The 20,033-nt window shown below is 38.3% G+C and overlaps 1 protein-coding gene across 5 annotated transcripts in view; it reads right to left on the minus strand.

The window, feature by feature from the left end:
- Positions 1 to 1,078: 1,078 nt before the first annotated feature.
- The window catches only part of LOC139470334 (PDF receptor-like), a 247,600-nt gene continuing 228,645 nt past the window's right edge, over positions 1,079 to 20,033 (minus strand). For 4 of the 5 annotated variants that reach the window (XM_071252708.1, XM_071252706.1, XM_071252707.1 and 1 more), the window contains 6 exons: positions 11,508 to 11,568; positions 10,758 to 10,827; positions 9,556 to 9,641; positions 7,270 to 7,450; positions 5,730 to 5,825; positions 1,079 to 2,029 (listed from right to left, as the gene is read on the minus strand). In XM_071252708.1, coding sequence (XP_071108809.1) covers positions 1,823 to 2,029; positions 5,730 to 5,825; positions 7,270 to 7,450; positions 9,556 to 9,641; positions 10,758 to 10,827; positions 11,508 to 11,568 — 701 coding nt within the window. In that variant the 3' untranslated portion in view covers positions 1,079 to 1,822. Of the gene's footprint in view, positions 2,030 to 5,061; positions 5,208 to 5,729; positions 5,826 to 7,269; positions 7,451 to 9,555; positions 9,642 to 10,757; positions 10,828 to 11,507; positions 11,569 to 20,033 lie in introns of all 5 variants that reach the window. The other variant, XM_071252710.1, reaches the window with a different exon arrangement.

Raw genomic sequence — 20,033 nt, forward strand, 5'->3', positions numbered from 1 at the left:
ATGAACACATAATGCCATTTAGAAAGTGGTCAAATGTAACAAATGATTTTTTGGGGATAACACTTTCTTAGTAAAGGACAGGTTGTAGTACTTTTTGGGGTTGGGTCCCACCCGGGACGTTCGGGTTCGAATCCCGGATAGGACTCAACCCCCCAAAGTACTAGAAATATAACATTTGTACACATTATACGGTCATGTGCTCGTGCTTCATGTGCAGTATTTGTTATGTTATCAAAAACGGGCGCCTAGCGGGTTGAGAGGAATATCACAGTCAGAATTGTATGAATAGAAACAATCTCTATAGTATATGTGTACACGTGTCTAATAGGTATTGCCGTTAAACGTAAACCTTCAAGGCTGGTTCTTGTCAAGCTTCCGACGAAAATGTAGTGGCATTGTTAGCAGTTGTGTCTACGGATTCGGATTTCCAGTGGTTGTTGTGTCACCTTACGATGAACCTGTAGTTTTATTGTCAGTAAGTGTGCTAGTTGTGTGTGGAGTTGGACTTCCAGTGGTTGTTGTGTCACCTTGCGATGGACGTGTAGTTTTATTGTCAGTAAGTGTGCTAGTTGTGTGTGGAGTTGGACTTCCAGTGGTTGTTGTGTCACCTTGCGATGGACGTGTAGTTTTATTGTCAGTAAGTGTGCTAGTTGTGTCTGTATTTGGACTTCCAGTGGTTGTTGTGTCACCTTGCGATGGACGTGTAGTTTTATTGTCAGTAAGTGTGCTAGTTGTGTCTGTATTTGGACTTCCAGTGGTTGTTGTGTCACCTTCCGATGGACGTGTAGTTTTATTGTCAGTAAGTGTGCTAGTTGTGTCTGTATTTGGACTTCCAGTGGTTGTTGTGTCACCCTGCGATGGACGTGTAGTTTTATTGTCAGTAAGTGTGCTAGTTGTGTCTGTATTTGGACTTCCAGTGGTTGTTGTGTCACCTTCCGATGGACGTGTAGTTTTATTGTCAGTAAGTGTGCTAGTTGTGTCTGTATTTGGACTTCCAGTGGTTGTTGTTTCACCTTCCGATGGACGTATAGTTTTATTGTCAGTAAGTGTGCTAGTTGTGTGTGGATTTGGACTTCCAATGGTGGTTGTGTCACTTTCGGATGGACGTGTAGCTTTATTGTTACTTGCGTGTGCTAGTTGAGCTATTGTAGCAGCGGTGTGAGAGCGTGTAGTCTACGGATACGAATTTGAAATATTTGCTGTGTCACCCTCTTGATCGACATTTAGTGTTCTTGCGAGCTTGGAATGTAGGTGGTCTAACTTGAAAAGTCTACGGATTTGCATTTCCATTCTTACGGCTTTGCGGTATTATGACATCGTCAGGTATTGTGCGAGCTGAAAGTCTACAGAGTTAAATTGACCCTTGAGGAGGAGTAGTTAGAATATAACATCGGTTCAACAACCCACACTTTCCATTCCACATGTGGACTGTCGATTCAGTTAGCTCCAGGCGTTCGTTAAATATTTTATCCTTCTCAAAGTGTGCAATGTTTCCATGGAAATGAAATACACTTTATTCCGGAAGGTCCAAGTTGACACTAACCAGCACATTACAATCTAGCCTTCAGAGTCAAATGCTCAGTGAATGTCCATGTCATTCACTCGTTTTTGAAAATAGTTTGTCTTCTCAACTGCCCTGGAAACACAATCGCCTCGTGCCACTATCACAGTCACCAATCCATCTGTATATCTTCATAATCTTTAACAACCAGGTTCCTTTATTATAAAGCCTGTTTTTATCCAGTCTCTATATAAAGAATTAGTACTAACAACGTCACACGCTTTCACATCGAGGTCAACCAATATGGCGGCATCGGCTTTGCTATATTCGCTGTTCGTTAATTTCTTCAGTATTAACTCCACCAAGGTTACTTGTTTGTCGAATACTTTTGTTGCTTCCAGTGTTGTCTTTAAATAAAGCCCGCCTTATACCAAGGGCAGCAGCACCTGCTCTTTTTGCAAAAGGATCCCGAAGGAGAGGTTGAACATGTCCATTGACTGTCATGGAGGCTGCGGTTAGGTTCTGTTTCTGAAATTAACAAGAATTACACAGGTGAATTGTCGGAAAATGTTGGCCTAACATCATCAAAGATCAATAAAAAACAATGTATGTATTCTCCCCGTCTAAAGATTATCGCTAAAACGATACGACCAAAACAGCTCTAATTACGTTATTTCTACTATATTGAATTTCAAAATCGATAGACAGACTGAGTGTAATCAGAGACACATGTAATTGTCCGTAATGGAATTGTTGATTAAATGGGGATAGTTTTGGAACTGCACGCTTCTGAAAACATGGTTCTAGGAAATGGTTTTAATATATTCTTGTCTTAGAATCACGCACAAAATGAGCTACTACTGGAAATATTGACAAAAGGATAATACTAGTAAATAATTCACATATAAACCTATTGGTAAGAATAGGGGTAAAACCTTATAGATATTACTCAAATGAATTTCAAATCATGTTTTCAGGAACATAATAAAATGTTTCGATCAAAGTAATGGATCAAGCAGGCATGCAGTCTTAGTCCAGAAGATCTGGCCAAATGCATGTTTGTAAACTGGTACAAAATACATGTGCAATGCAGGCATAATTTCATGCACGAAAACTCAAATTATAGAATTAGAAACTCACTGACAAAACAACTTGCATTATCACATACTATAATTTAACATGCAAAATGTATTACACGAGTAAATATAAATGAATTAGTAGCATGACATTCAAAATACAAAACGTGTGCTCCTAAGTCTTCAGCAGTCAAACTTTCCAAACTCATTTCAACCAAAAAGCGTGATTCTATCAAAATGACTATTGCTGGTAAGAATAATGTGTTCTTGAAATAATAAATGTAAATTAAACACATAAAATAACTCATTCCAGCCTAAGACCTGCAGAAAGCGCTGCTGACGCTGCTACAAACTAGGTTTGGTATTCATAATTCCTGGTTTCGATGGATTATTTATCACTACGTTGAACCGCGCGGCATTGGCCAATGTTGATAGCAAGATACATAAATGTTTCGGCAACCGCACGTAGAACAGCACGTTTTAGGGTTAATGCGGTATTATGGGACATCTTAATCCGCTTGTGACCCGCAAATTAAAAGCTTACGTCTCTGCCAAATAATAATTTAGCTTCATTGCACATGTGAATAGTTCAAATAATGCCTTTGGAAATCAGTGGCATTATGCGATGACAGATAATCTCGATTGGTGATATTTAAGAATTGAAATGCTTTCTGGTCGCCCTGATATTATAATTATAAACTGAAAACCGAATTTTCGAAACAAAACTGATTATGGTTATTCAGAATTGAAATTGGAACCTTCTTAGACTTTTGCAATGACAAATTGTTCCTGGAGTCATCTTCAACATTAAGGACGTGACTGAGCTTAGAACAGTGATGCCACAGTGTGTCAGTATAATACGACAGGAAAAGGTGGCGACATGCAGATCTTAAACAAATAACACTTTGTGTGAACCACAAGCACGGGTACGGTGCTGATAACAAGGAACAATAATCAGGACAACTCTCGAGTTCGAACAAATGATCATAGGAGTCAAACGCCAAAGTGACGCACGTTGCGGCGACGAAAAGACGTGATAACTACTGCCCTCACCTCTTAAGTATGACTGACTGACTGAGTATGGTTTTACGACGCTTTTAACAACATTACAGCAATATCACGGCGGGGGGCACCAGAAATGGGCTTCACACATTGTAACCGTGTCGGGAATCGAACCCGGGTCTTCGGCGTGACGAGCGAACGCTTTAACCACTAGGCTACCCGACCGCCCCTCTTAAGTATGAACGTACTATGGACAATGGACAATGAGACTTTGATCCGCAAGGTACCTAAAACCTATCCAAAATCTTTATTCGGCACTGTCTAAATAAAATATCATCTTCTAAAATGTTGGTAACATTTCAATTCGGGAGGCAATCAATCAACAGAATAAACATTTAGAATATTCTTGTAATTTAAAAGAAATTAAAATCTATTCGATTTTATTACAGTATTCTAGACATTTTGGCATAAGCGTTAACAATCTGGAAATAACCCTTCATGCCATGTCACTCAAAAGATGGAAACAAAGGTTATCTTTCTCGTGTTGCCAATGGTGCATGCTTACCATTTTCGCGAAGATGGCATCATCGTTAGACTTTTGTATTATTGCATCTGAAGGAATATTTCGTAATGTGCACACATTGTTCTTTCTTGTGAGATTGTGACGGAGAGGGATATTTTAAGACACCTATGTTTACAGTTTTCGAAAAGGTCGGGATTGCCATTTGGAACAACATAGAGATAGAATCTGATCCGTCGAAAACCGAGGATGACGAGGATAGTATGCCTCTTTAGTAACGAACCAATTTAGATGGACTTGATTCTCGTAATTTCGTATGTATATTCGCTGAAACTACTGTTTGAAATATAACCCATGGTAATATTGGCCGTGTTCGTTAACCCATTAAAAGAACACTTTGAGATTTTAGTACCGTTCGGATAAACGAGGCTTGTCTGATGCCTACAATATGCAGGCTATTGTTTTTTAACATGTTTTAGTTGGCAACAGAGCTGAATATCGATAATTGGTCCTACTCTATTGAATTTTGCCAACTGTTTTTCATTTTGCACATGCAAAATAAAATAATAATTGGAAGGTTGTCATAAATAATGTCAGCCAATTCCTACAAACGAGTAGATTAAAACATATTGTGGCATTAATACTTCTAAAAAAACCCATTATAATACTTTAACTTTGTGAGTGAGTGCGTGAGTGAGGGTTTTAAGCCGCTTTTAGCAATTTTTCATTCATATCGCGGCGGGGGAAACAGGAAACTGCTTCACACATTTTACCCATATGAGAAATCGAACCTATGTCTTAGTTCTGACGAGCAAACCCTTAACCACTGGGCTGCACTTCCCATTATTAAGTTAAACTAGAGCCTTTTGATTTTAGTGCTTAATAGTTATGAACTCTAAACCAAAATGGTCAAAGTGTGTGATCATGTGCTCATGTATCGGTGACGTAATGACATTACGTACACATGTACCTGTGACGCGGAGGTGTGAGATACCTCGCTGAAGGATGTAAAGATGCTAAGTGATCTGCTCATGCGTCTTAAGCTTGATGTATGTATGAGCCTACGTTGTCGATATCTCTCCCAGTGCCTCCGTATTGTCACTCGTACCTGTTGCCATAGAAACACTTGTCAATATCCATTAGTCTACATTACTATCCCGTGTACATTTCAGAGGCAATTTCAATCACAATCTGAAACGATTTTATCGTCCATGTAATTCGAATCAATACCATGAAGGCTCTCACATGTGATGTAGTACATGATCCATCCGAAATGATTTTGCAGCCACGGTATTTAAAAAAAAAAAATCTTCTCGATCATTACATTAATTCTCAAACAAACAAATCTGATCAAACTGTAATGAAATTGCCTCCTGATCAATGTTTCGATTTGGAACTTCTCCTAGAATTGATACTCAGAAGTTAATTGAGTCCTGAATAAACCATGAAATCATTTGACTGTAGTTCCAAATCGATACACGTTAGGTAAGTCATGCTGTGCAATGGTGCTCATATAACACAAGAATGCAAAGTTTGAAAGTTAGACTGCGCATGTCCTAATCTGTGCTGCATGCTGGTAGCCAGACAACGTCATGTATATTTGGGTAGGACGTCATCACTTCTTGTGTACCTTGTTACTTCCGTTTCGCCATGTTACCGTGGAATAGTCGAGAGATGCTGACGTTGGGTATCTTCGACATAACTGTCTCTGTAGGGTTATTTGCACCTAGGTTCATTAATATTGGAATGATAAATGCTTTTGTTTGTTTCTTTGCAAAACAGACAACATATGAAATCATCAATTCTGAAATGCTTAATAATGCATCTATCTGAAGATGAAACAAATACAGACGTTACTTTGTAAAGTGAAGCACATGAACCTGTGTAGGGTCGTGTCCAGTTAGGGTAAAAAAACGACTTTACGTGTTTTATTTTACTTCATTTCCACAACACAGCATATATGCAGAATATAGACACATACTCTTTTGATGTGCTTATAGATTTTAAAAAATATACCGTTGCGAAAAAAAAATCTTGGCATAAAAATGAGTATTCAGAATGCTAGAGATTTTGTTTCTATATAATAGTTACATAATATATGACACACTTATGACATATAGATACATGTATTTAACACGGTATAAGTAGTGGGGAATCAATCAAAATACGCGTGTTGTTGATCAGATTGTGTGCTTCATTTCCAAGTAACTGAACCACTTGTGCAAGTGTGATATTGTGCAATCATATTATGATATAAGTTGAAATATTAGACATATATATATATATATATATATATATATATATAAATACAGGTACATATTTGTAAACCGTTGTTCATATATCAGTTTACAGTTTCATCATCCAACAGATTCAATAGTCTCTTATCAATCTTATCATCCTTTCATTCTATTCAACGTCCAGTCATATCTTCTTTGTGTTGGTTGGCTTGTCCAATCAAAGATACAATAATGAACTGATAGTAAGTCGTCTAATTGTTCTCATATGTTTTAATTCTCTCTCCCATTCCTAGCACCAATGCATGCAGTGATGGACCACATTTCAAATTAAACTGCTCAAATGAGCTGAACAAATTAAATCGTAATTCATTTACTGAATTATGTTTTCAAGTAATCTAAATAAACTGCATCGCTATTCTCCCATTCACTAACGGCTACTCGATCATTTCTCGGCTTCTAAACACACACTAACGATTATAGGGGCACAATGCTCCATGGTCTTGGATTAAATTCCCATCTCGGTCTCGACAATTAAATTGACATTGTATAATGAGAGTAATCCTTGATCCCTACATTGATAAACATAGTAAACACTGAGCTTGCGGATAAACTAGTGGGACTGTCATTGTCACCGAGCCTAACACCCCTCACCAATTTAACCATGGCTGCATAACTGTTGAGACCAATCAAATTTTCATACAGTTATGGTCACAAGGCACCCTTTCTCTCAAAGGTTCAAATCACTGAGGCAATAAGTCCATAGACAATAAATTGTCTCCTTGCACATAAAAGTCATTTTCTGTCAAAATATGCATCTATCAAAACATGTACATGTATGTAAAGCCCTATCAAATCACGTTGGCAAGCTTTTCCTGAGTCAGGCCAAACTTTCAATGAGATATTGTTACAGCGTAGGAGTGGTATTCAACTTACCTCTCCATTTAGGAAGCAGTAAAGCAGTGAGATGAAGAAACCTTCAAATGAGATGAGGAAATGTGCGCTGAATGCCCACACACCGAACTTGATGATGTTGTCATGACTGGGCTCTATCATCACGACAAAGTTCGTTATACCAAGCAATGGTAGCAGTACTATTGCCGCCTTTACTGCTTTTCTGAAAGAGGAAAAAGAAAGTGGTAATTAATTATAACATTGATAAAAAACCAAGTTCATGTCTTCTTTGGGTCTGGTTGGAGGATAAGAGGCTGAGCTTTGGTGTTTACACATACTGGAATAAATAATCAAATTTGTCTAAGACGAAATGGGAAATAAAAATACAATTATCATTATTTTTTTATTATCCTATGATTACTCATGGACCCAATGACAAAATGACAAGGGATTAGATATTTAAATACAACCCCCGCTTCTTGATGTCTCAGGGCTACACGCATTGTTTGACATTTAGAAAAGGAGGAGGAGAAAAACACCACCCGATCTATGTCTACACGACGTTGATATTTACAGAACTGTATCATTAATTATTTCTGTCGTTTTGGTAAATGTCATCTGCTGTTGATAATGGTTGTATTTAATATTGATGATGACGAGGGCGCATTTATATTGTTCTGGAAACGTCAATTTAAATTTAGGAATCATCCTTGAATAAATGTTAAAGAGTGCGATCTCATACAATTAGATATCCATTTCAGCATATCAACTGAATTTACAATAACTGTATTTGACGAACGATTTATGTCAGACAATATTGATTATTATATCTCCTGTCAATATTCATAACATCTTTCATTCTATTCTGAACTTATTATTAAAAGAACTACAAACACATACATCCAGAGGCACACAGGTACAGACACACTTACACACAATCTGCATACAGAAGCACACAGATACAGACAGACGTACGCAAACACACACACAAACAAACATGCATACACGGGCAGATATGGAAACATACACACAGATACACACACACACACACAAACACACACACACACAAACACACACACAAACAAACATGCATACACGGGCAGATATGGAAACATACACACAGATACACACACACACACACAAACACACACACACACAAACACACACACAAACAAACATGCATACACGGGCAGATATGGAAACATACACACAGATACACACACACACACACACACACACAAACACACACACACACACACAAACACACACACAAACAAACATGCATACACGGGCAGATATGGAAACATACACACAGATACACACACACACACACACACACACACACAAACACACACACACAAACACACACACACAAACACACACACACACAAACAAACATGCATACACGGGCAGATATGGAAACATACACACAGATACACACACAAACACACACACACACAAACAAACATGCATACACGGGCAGATATGGAAACATACACACAGATACACACACATACACACAAACACACACACAAACACACACACAAACAAACATGGTTACACGGGCAGATATGGAAACATACACACAGATACAGACAGACAGACACACACACACACACACACACACACACACACACACACACACACACACAAACAAACATGCATACACGGGCAGATATGGAAACATACACACAGATACAGACACACGAACACACCCATAACTATCGGTTTGAATCTGGGAATCGAACCCACCACAGACACACACACAGACACACAAACACAAATAACTTTCAAAACATTTAAGTTACGTAACATACAGTTGATGATGGCATTAATTTAACTGATTATATATATTTACAAGCAAGTCAAGAATATTTTTGGTAAAACATGATAATAAGTCTGTGGGCGTTGGAAAAAAATATGGTATCATTCAGCTCTCGTCAGAAAAGTAGGTGTGTGTTTGTGTTAGTGTTAGTGTTAGTGTGAATGTTAGTGTGTGTGTTACTGTTAGTGTGTGTGTGCGTGTGCGTGTGCGTGTGCGTGTGTGTGAGTTAGTGTGTGTGTGTTAGTGTTAGTGTGAGTGTTAGTGTGTGTGTTAGTGTGTGTGTTACTGTTAGTGTGTGTGTGTGAGTTAGTGTGTGTGTGTGTTAGTGTGTGTGTTAGTGTGTGTTAGTGTGTGTGTGTGTTAGTGTGTTAGTGTTAGTGTTAGTGTTAGTGTGTGTGTGTGTGTGTGTGTGTGTGTGTGTGTGTGTGTGCGAAGAGATCAAAGTAGACTATTCAACGATAATGAAGAATGATATTCTGAAAACACAACATTGAAATACCAACCGAACTTTGTTTGCTTCATTTGTGTGGCTCTGTCTGAGTTTCATCACCAGCACCCGGATGATGTTTAAAAGGAATAATAAATTGACCTGGAAATAAGGCAGATACAGTTAATCATAATCATAATCATAATGATAATAATAATAGTAAATCTGAACTGCGCCAAAATCCATATTCGTTAGTGGTTAATAAACACATGGTCATGACATTGTCAGAATCGTACAGTAGACTCTGCTTTTAGCAGAGATTCCTAAATGACCATGGTAAAGGATTTGTTGATTTCATTTAAGAATTCAGCTGAACAAGCAAGATTATCTGTCGCAAAATAGCAATGTCTTACGTCGTGAGGGGATTAACCGTTATGCAGCAGGGATGTATTTGAAAGTGCAACATATTGGTGACATTTCCATAGTGAGCTAAGGTCAGACATGTCCTGCCAGTTAAAATGTCAACACCAATATAAAGTGATACTGTCTGTCTACGTGTCTAATTGATCTTTAGTTGGGAAAGCCCATTATCGCTTGCCACACACTATGTGTCAATACAACATATTTGTGATTAAACATTCATAAGGTTGCTGTCTTTGTTACTGTAATATCTTTCGTGCAATTGACCGCGCCCGTGAAGAATCGGGTTAGAATTGGTGTTTAGCAAGCCATGCTTGTCGTAAAAGGTGACTAACGTGATTGTTTGGTCAGGCTTATTGATTTGTTTATGCTTGACATCGTATCCCAATGGCGTAGATCGATGCTCGTGATCTCAATAACTGGATTGTCTCGTCCAGACGTGTTGTTTTACAAAACGTCTTTACATATTGCGGAGTTAAACAACAAACGAAGAAACAAAGCATAGGGCCAGCTCCGTGGCCTTGTGGAAAGAGCGCCTCTCCGGAGTGAGAAGGTTGGTGGTTCGATCGCCTGGCATCGACATACTTAGAGGATGGTACTTGTTGTTACCCTGCCTGGCTCTCGGCATTATGGGGATCATCATTCTGTGTCTGATCATGAGTGGGTATCCATGTTAAAATGGTATCTCAGTTACCTTGCTAACTAAAACCGGCATAAATCCGGACTAGTACAAGCAGCCACAACCACACGTACAAACACGTCCATTAATGCAATAGTGCATTAGTCATAAACGTAACGTTAAAAAGACATTTCGCCTCACATCACCTCTCTTGCATACATACACGTCTATGTACTTACAGCTATTACTGCAACCCTAGGCGCTTCAATGATCCATATAATTTTAAGATAGTAATATGCATACCAGCATCTGAAAAATGCAAGAATCATATGAGGATTATTAGTAATGAACAGGTAATTAATTCAAATGTGATGATGTACTAAAACTCTACCTGACTTTAGCCGATTCATTAAATTTCATTAATTATCCCTTTTGCCAGTACCACGTACATTGTACATGTACACTTATACATAAGTCGATTAACAGATACATGACAAGATAAAAAACACACTGTACGACCCAATGCCTCGTTCTTCGAATCTCATGATTTCGACCCTTGGTAAACAGTACACATGTACAGTTCTCGCAGTGTGAGAACGCGACCATGCCCCTTATGTTTTCAACAGACAAAGCTGACTGATTTTCTCTGGTATTCCTACGAGATGACCTGTGCATTGTCGGCACTTAAATGCGAGTCAATGAGCTGCATGTTGATATATGATGGTATGAGCTGTTACACTGTACATTATGACGATATTAACTGTTAACCAGTATGATAATATTGATGAACTCGTAGCAGTATGATAATATCAACTGTTAACCACAATGATGATATTAACTGTTAACTATCGTGATAATATTAACTGTAAGCTGTATGATAATATCAACTGTTAACAGAAATTATGATATTAGCTGTTAACTAATGTGATAATATTAGTAATTAATTTTACTGGTATATAGACGACCAAATAACCTATATAAATACTTACTTTGCAACATACATCTGTGTCATAGCGACTACCCACGCCACTATCAACAATACAGGAAACCCTGGAATGTAAACAAGCATATATTGATACAACTGACACCGGGAATGTAAACAAGCATTCATTGATAGATATTACATCCCTTAGGATAAGTAAGAATATATTAACAAATTAAACATCCCTGTGTGTAAACAAACACATATTGATACATTTTACATCAGGAATTTAAACAAACACAGTCTTAAATGCAAACAAGTATGTATTGATAGATTATACAAGGTGGAGTATAAACAAGTATGTATTGATAGATTATACAAGGTGGAGTATAAACAAGTATGTATTGATAGATTATACAAGGTGGAGTATAAACAAGTACTGAACAACAAAAGTTCCTGAGACATTGAATAAGATTTAATGCAAAGTTATGTTTTTTACCAAATCTGAAACAATTTCGGTTTGCAACACATAAAAGACTCCTGTAAGTGTTCAAATGGTTTAATTTGCTTCACTGACTTCAGAAAATGCGTGACTTCATTAAAAAAAATAAAATGAACACGCCAAAATGTCAATTTACAAATCAGTAGCGTGTGTGTCCACCTCTGGTTGCGATGCAAGCAGCACATCTTCGCCTCATGGAATAGACCAGGCGTCGCACAGAGTCCTGTGGGATATTGGTCCATATCTGCTGGAGCATGTTTTGAAGTTCCTGGAGTGCCTGTGGAACACGTGGTTGACGTCGAAGGCGCCGATCCATCCCACATGTGCTCGATTGGTGAGAGATCAGGGGAGCGAGCCGGCCAGGGGATGATATTCACGTTGTTTTATTGAAGAGAATCCTGAACAAGTCGAGCAATATGAGGCCGGGCGTTGTCATGTTTAAAGGTAATGCCTGGGCCATGACAACGCAAAAACGGTAGAGCAACAGGGCCAATGATCTCGTCGCGGTAGCGCTGTCCATTGAAATTTCCCTCTACCGCTATCAAACGGGTCCTCTGTCTTGTTGTAATCCCACCCCATACCATAACGTTGCTGCCCCCAAACCGATCTTCTTTCATGACACAATGATTGACGTAACGTTCACCTCGACGTCGGTACACTCGAATTCGTCCATCGCTGTGGCTGAGGTGAAAACGTGACTCGTCAGTGAATAGAACTTGTCCCCACTGCATGGCCGTCCAGCGTAGACGCTGTCTGCACCACTGGACGGTTTGTGAAGATATTCGTCGAAGGCCAGGGATGCTTCTTGCAGTCACTGTTGCTGGCTAGAATCGATTTCGTATGTGTGTTGTTCGAATCCAGTTGTCTTGTTGATTATTGGTTACGCGTGGCCTGCCACTCCGAGGATGGTCTCTGACTGCATTCGTCTGTTGCCAACGTTGCCATAAACACCAAATGGTGTTTCTGTGGACGTTAAATTGTCTTGCAACATCACGTTGACTCGATCCTGCTTCAAGCATACCAATGGCTCGCAGACGTTCATTTTCGGACAGGCGTGGCATTTTGTAATGTTGAACAATTGCGTAATTCTTTTGTTTTTCTGAGTGGTTGTTGTCAGCACGATGCTAAACACTGCATATGGAATCCCGTCATCGCACATGTTTTTATACACATTCTTGGGTAGTGAAATGCATGGGACTTGCATAAAAGTCAACTTTTGCATGGAATGCATGCTTTTCTGTAGCAGTTGCGTTTTTGTGACTTGATTCCCTACATCTACTACAATATTGAAAACCAAACCTTACTTGTTTGAAAAATACACGAAAATATTGTTGTCACATGAACTTGTGTTGTTGAGTTTGTGTACTGATATATTATACAAGGTAGAGTATAAACATGTATGTACTGATAGATTATACAAGATGGAGTATAAACAAGTATGACTGATACATTATACACTCTTAAATGCAAACAAGTGTGTACTGATAGATTATACAGGGTGGAGTATAAACAAGTATGTACTGGTAGATTATACAAGGTTGAGTATAAACAAGTATGTACTGATAGATTATACACTCGTAAATGCAAACAAGTATGTACTGATAGATTATACAAGGTTGAGTATAAACAAGTATATACTGATGGATTATACAAGGTTGAGTATAAACAAGTATGTACTGATAGATTATACAAGGTGGAGTTTAAACAAGTATGTACTGATATATTATACAAGATGGGGTATAAACAAATATATGCACTCATATATATATTATACAAGGTGGAGTATAAACAAGTATGTACTGATAGATGATACACTCTTAAATGCAAACAAGTGTGTACTGATAGATTATACAGGGTGGAGTTTAAACAAGTATATATGTACTGATATATTATACAAGGTGGAGTATAAACAAGTATGTACTGATAGCTTATACAAGGTGGAGTATAAACAAGTATGTACTGATAGCTTATACAAGGTGGAGTATAAACAAGAATGGACTGATAGATTATACAAGGTGGAGTATAAACAAGTAGGTGTATATATATATAAATAATCTCAACCAAGATTTTGTGATAGGTATAGATGTGTTACAATATTTGGGCTAAAAACCTTATGTCGAACTCACAGTGTGTACACCTCTTATGTCATACTCTATCTACTCCCCCTCCCCTTCTCTCTGTGTCCCCCCCCCCCCCCCCCCCCCTCAGGTCATTCTAAGTAGACTAGCATATAGATGGTAAAAAAACCCGATTGTGTTAATCCTGCAGCATTCAATACCTATTATTCAAGTTATTCCACAACTGTAAGCAGTTGTCCTATCCACGGCATTTTTTAATATTATTAACGATGCCACAGGACACGTAACGCATGTGTTTCTGATGAAAAAAGCCTAGGCACTTGTAATGAATCAATCAGTAACAAGCAAGTCTGAATCAGATAAGAGTATGGATTCCCTAATCAGCAACGGGTACACGTTTGATTGTTTCTAGTCATGCAAGTGTGTACATAATTAATTACAATTGCTATTTCAGGCTTGAAAACTACTGTTGGCAATAAAATCGATGACTCATCGAAAAGATCATTGTCACTCATGTTCATTCATTATTGGTGAACCGAAAGTAGAACCCAACTTTGTTTCAGTGTGGATTTTTGTTATCTGGAGTCAACGATCTGCTGTGAATAAACATAAATCTGACCACATCGTGTAGGTGAGGTGAAATTGGGTTATACATGTTTAACAGTATTCCCCTTTTATAGCAAGGGGCATGCACGCGCGTGTGTGTGGCTGCTTGTACTAGTTCTGACAAACGCGTTTTTCTCGTGCAGACCCACTGGGGTACCATATCGCAGTTGGACATGGATGACCCACTCAGACATAGTATGCTGACGACTCCGATCCGACCAGTGTTTGTATTATCCAATCATTGACGACCGCCAGGCAACGACAAGTACCATCTTTAAACGTATTTGAGTATTATACGGCCAGGGGATAGTTCCGCCGACTTTCGGCTTTCAGGGCTGACACTATCGACTTCACCATATCGCCACATTAACTACATAAATGCACATCCATTATTCATTACCATGTGAATTTTAAAGCATGTTTAAATTTAAATTTTTTATCACTGAGGTTGTGGGGTAGGCCAGTGGTTAAAGCGTTCGGAAGTCATGGGATCGATTCCTTCCATGGGCACTTGGAAAACATTCCAAGTATCTCCTTTGGCACTGGTCAATATAAGACACCAAACTCACTCACTCACTCAGAAATGTAGTCGGTGGGGTAGCCTAGTAGTTAAACATAAGTTAGTCACGCCGTCGACAGGGTTCGATTCCCAAACAGGACTTTTAGATGAATGTGTAAACCCTATTTCTGTTGTGCTACCTGCACCCGCTGTGATATGACTGGAATAGTGCAAGAAACAGTGTACAGCCCAACTCACTCATTTACAAAAAAACAATTCTATCTGACTATCATGCAGCTTAAGATTGTATTACGTCCATCTGTTAGCACAGATCTCAACAAATGCAAGGACGGTAGTTTAGTATTAGAGAAACTGGTGGGCTGTGTTTGGAAGGATTTCCGCCGGTTACACCACCTGCCTTAGTTAGGGCAACCTAACCCTAACCCTAACCCTTAGACCTAACATTCGAAAATGTTTGTTATTTTTCGTTTCTTTTTCGAGATACAGATATCAGATGTGTTGGTGTGAATGTTTCGTTTACTCGTACAGAGAATATATATGCTGATTGGCTGATAAAAGTTTTCCTGACGCGATGTCCTATGCAGAGAGCACTCTTAACATTTCCGCTGAAAATAGACCTCTGAGGTACCTCGCATTCGTAACCAACTCCTTATTCCGGGATAAGTCGAATAGCGACTCGTGCCCCTCTCATGGCCATTTTTGATACCGGGTTCCGTCTTAGCGCAAACGGACATACCTAGAAACAATTGTCAACTCGCTGCGTAATGGTTCACATATATTTCCCCATATATTATATATTTTTCAGATGCAAGTTAAAGCACATCGGGACATGCGGAATTGGGTATATTTTTAGATGCAAGACATGTAAAATCAAAAATTATTTTTGAGGGATTCTTTGACGAAGAACTTGAAATCATACGAGCATTCTAATTGATTTGTCGTATTTTCGCACATAACATTCATTAATGGGGGACGAGTCTTCTTGTAGGTTACGGAAAGGGGCGAGTGGTGACGAATGAGGTGACTCGTTGTCATTGTAAGCCGGGTCTATATTTGACATGTGGACATACCTAGCGCATGACTGTCACGTGACAGCTTGCTTGCAGTCGACAGACACAGACGCCTTCTTGGGAGTAAAAGTCACAGAAAACTGGTCACCTGGTAGTCGTGTGTGATTATGAAAGGCGATAGATCCCACCTTGCATCTTATGTGACAAAAGCAAATCATGATCCTTCTTCAGTCATCATGTTGGAATAATACGTTTTTAAATTTTATTTTGTTTGGAGTCGTTCCAGTAAATTCTAGAAAAAATCTATATAAGTTACTAGGTATATATGAAAATAACTACGTACATGTATGTATACTAACGAAACAATAAACACAGATTAACGTGAGTGGGAAAAGTTACCTTATTCTCCACACTCACAGCCAAGTCCTCTTTGCGATTATAGAGAGTTATCGTATCAGAGTATATAATGATGGCTTATCTCATTTTAATGAGATACATAATCAGAGCTAGTCCGACATAAACGGTAACATAATACCCTCTTCTACAACACTAGTTCCTTCTCTGGTCAAGAAAAAAGCTCCTCTGTCGTCTTGAGGTCGAGCCTGGGAACTATTGACGATGAACTTTAGTCGGCGATATGTACTTCAGCCAATTATACAGACAGATAACAGACAAGTTTAAATTAGATGAGACTAATGTGTATTGATGTGAAATAGATAGCGCTGTTACTAGACTCTTCAAAGCTTTTTCAGTTTCGGATTAATTTCCTGTCCCGAAGCATTCTTAATCGCTGACAACTTCAACCGGATGGTATTTCAATCATTTAAAAAAAGGTACATTTTCGACATTCACGCTAAATTTCCCAAACCCTGACTGATAAGTCGAACAATCGAAAACTGATAACGAACAAGACGTTGAAGTTCGAGATATTATATATAATAGAGACGGATGTGTAGCACAGAGGTTAAAGTGGTCGCCCGTCACGCGAAATGCCCTGATTCGATCCCCAACATGGGCACAATGTGTGGAGCCCATTTTCGATATCCTCCGCCGTGCTGCCACTAGAATATTTCTAAGATTGATGCTAATAAACAATACTTATTTGCAGTCAAAACAAACGTTTATATAGATACTTCCCAAAGCAAGAATGTGTCTGGGTTAACAAGACATATATTGGTCTAGTGTTGTACAAATGTGCATATCCCGGAGGCCTTAATTTAAAAAAAAATGTTTGTTGTGTTTTGTTGTTTAACGCCGCACCATATTTCAGCAATATTACGGCGGGCTGTATATCATCGAGTTACAACTAGATAATCCAGTGATTGATATCATGAGCAGCGATCCATGCAATTGGGATACGTTAACATGCATCAACCAAGTCAGCGAGCCTGACCACCCGATGCCGTTGGTCGCATCTTACGACAAGCATAGTAGCCTTTTACGGCAAGCATGGGTTGCTTACGACCTATTCTACCCCAGATCTTCACGGAACGCATAGGTTACTGGGGAATTATATTCCTATTAGGAAGCCCAACGGGTTCAAAGCAAACGTCGATCAAATGGTGACCTGGGTGCGAAAGTTTCGCTTGGGTAGGGACTTTTTCATTGTCTAGTTATGCAGAGCTACGATACCCTTCAGATTTTGACGTTATAAAACCAATGGTAACTGTAGTTTGTCTTGAAATGTCTGTTTGAAAAAAAACTGCATCCAGACATCACTGACCAACGGTAATCTGACATTTAATTGTATCTTATTTGATTCGGCGTGACCACCATATTTATTTTCTGTATAATGAAATATTGTACAATAAACATATTATATACATGTATGACTTGGAGAGACAGGGATGTAAATGTACAGTCACTTAACCTCAATTAATAACAATTTTGACCTTTTTGGTGATCATAATATGTGATCATAATATAGATTTGGACCTTAAAACAACGTCTTGAACGTCACGGAATAGATCTGTCTTGTTATGTCATGTAATAAATGCCAGCCACGCCAGTTAATATAGATTTGGGCTTTTTACATTTTCCCCAACGTCAATTCATTTGGATCGTGACCTTTGTGATTTCCCAGCCAAGTCGTGTTCTCTAGATTTTGACAATTTCGCAATTTTCTCAACGTCAGTTGGTATTGATTTGGCCGGTGTAACATTTTCCCAAAGCCAATGCATCTGGATATGACCCGTTAATAAATACCCGAAACGTAAATAAATTTAGCTTTTGTTAATTTCATAATGTTACAAGCGTTATTTATTAAAATCCTTTTCACACTGTTCACAACGTCAGTCAAAGGGTATATTTACATACATACATATCAAGCTGTAAAAATGATAAAACGCAATTCTAAAAGAACTGGAAGGTTACAAATTAAATACATTCATACTATAAATATTTTATTGTAATGCACCGTTTTGGTGTATCAATGCTTCATCTGGAAACAGGTGCTTCCTGCATCTTAAAACCACCAATCAATAGACTCGTAGCACGATTTCCAGATGCAATTAATTCTAACCGAAATATACCACCTGTTCAATTATGAATATCCTGTCAAAACATAAAGAAAAACACAGATACCATATTATGTCAAGGTCAATATGAAGGACTACTGAGATATATCATGTAATCCATATAATGTCTGCTTCTGAAGATGAAAGGCTTGACGAAGACTGGATCGATGCGCCCTCTGTAAATGCTGTTAAACGGCAAATAACGTGTACGTAGTTAACCTGCATCTTCAGCCTCACTTATATGTTAAGGAAGTGTCTATAACACTTCATATTTTTTATTAAAAACATAATCCATCCAAATCAGCACGTGCAGCCCGTTCACGCGGGCAGCTCACAGTAAGTGCACAGTTATTATTCTTTCTCAGCATAAAATGCTGAACAGATTACTCTTTTATACAAAAAAGAATCTAGAAAAAATCAACTTATCGGTTTCCAAGTTTGAGATTGTGTACAATATTATGATTTAAAACAATACTTAAGATAAAATTCAGCGTTTTATAATGCATCCCTGTTTCAGCCTTGTAAACAATATAATGGTGGATTCAAATTGTATTTGTATCGATATCGGGAAATGGTTTTTGATAATGCTGGGTTTTTTAGGACATTTGGAATACTATTTGACTGATGCTTATGCATTTGAGAATAATGAGGTATTATTAGGCTTTTTTAATAGGAATTATCAATTATTTTTTCTAATTAAAAAATGCATTTTGAGAAATTGTGATAAGGGCTTTTATATGCTTGAAGGCATCAAATATGAAAGTGAGTGAAACTACGTACACATGCGTGATGGTCTAATTTAACTTGCAGACGAAGTTTTTTAAATGACGTATAGTCAACGTCATTATTTAGGGGTCACGCTGATAATAAGAGATACAAATATTATGAGAAACTTGCAATTTTAATTGCAGTTCAAGGGGGTGGGGGTTAAAGCGTTTGCTCGTCACGCCGTAGGCCCGGGTTCGATTCCCAACATGGGTACAATGTGTGAAGCCCATTTATCCCGCCGTGATATTGCTGGATATTTCTCAAAGATGCGTAAAAGCCAACTCCCTGGCGCACTTATTACACTATTCATATTTCTTGAGTGGACATTTAATATATCAACTTTTACCTGGTGAAACATCAGAATAGAATGCCTAAGTATCTGAATATCAGAGGCGGATCCCAGACTCAGCAAAATAATTTAATAATACGAAATGATTTGGCCGAGGGAACAGTTAACGTGTAATGTTTCTGACAAAGGGTGGATGCGAACCCCCTGCACTCACATAATGACATATTTAAAAAAAATTAAAGGTTTTAATAAATAAATGTTTACTCCCAAATCGTAGTGCTCATTAGCTTATAAATACACGACG

Source organism: Haliotis cracherodii, unplaced genomic scaffold (genome assembly GCF_022045235.1).
Source record: "Haliotis cracherodii isolate W230 unplaced genomic scaffold, xgHalCrac1.p SCAF_20, whole genome shotgun sequence".
Taxonomy (NCBI): domain Eukaryota; kingdom Metazoa; phylum Mollusca; class Gastropoda; order Lepetellida; family Haliotidae; genus Haliotis; species Haliotis cracherodii.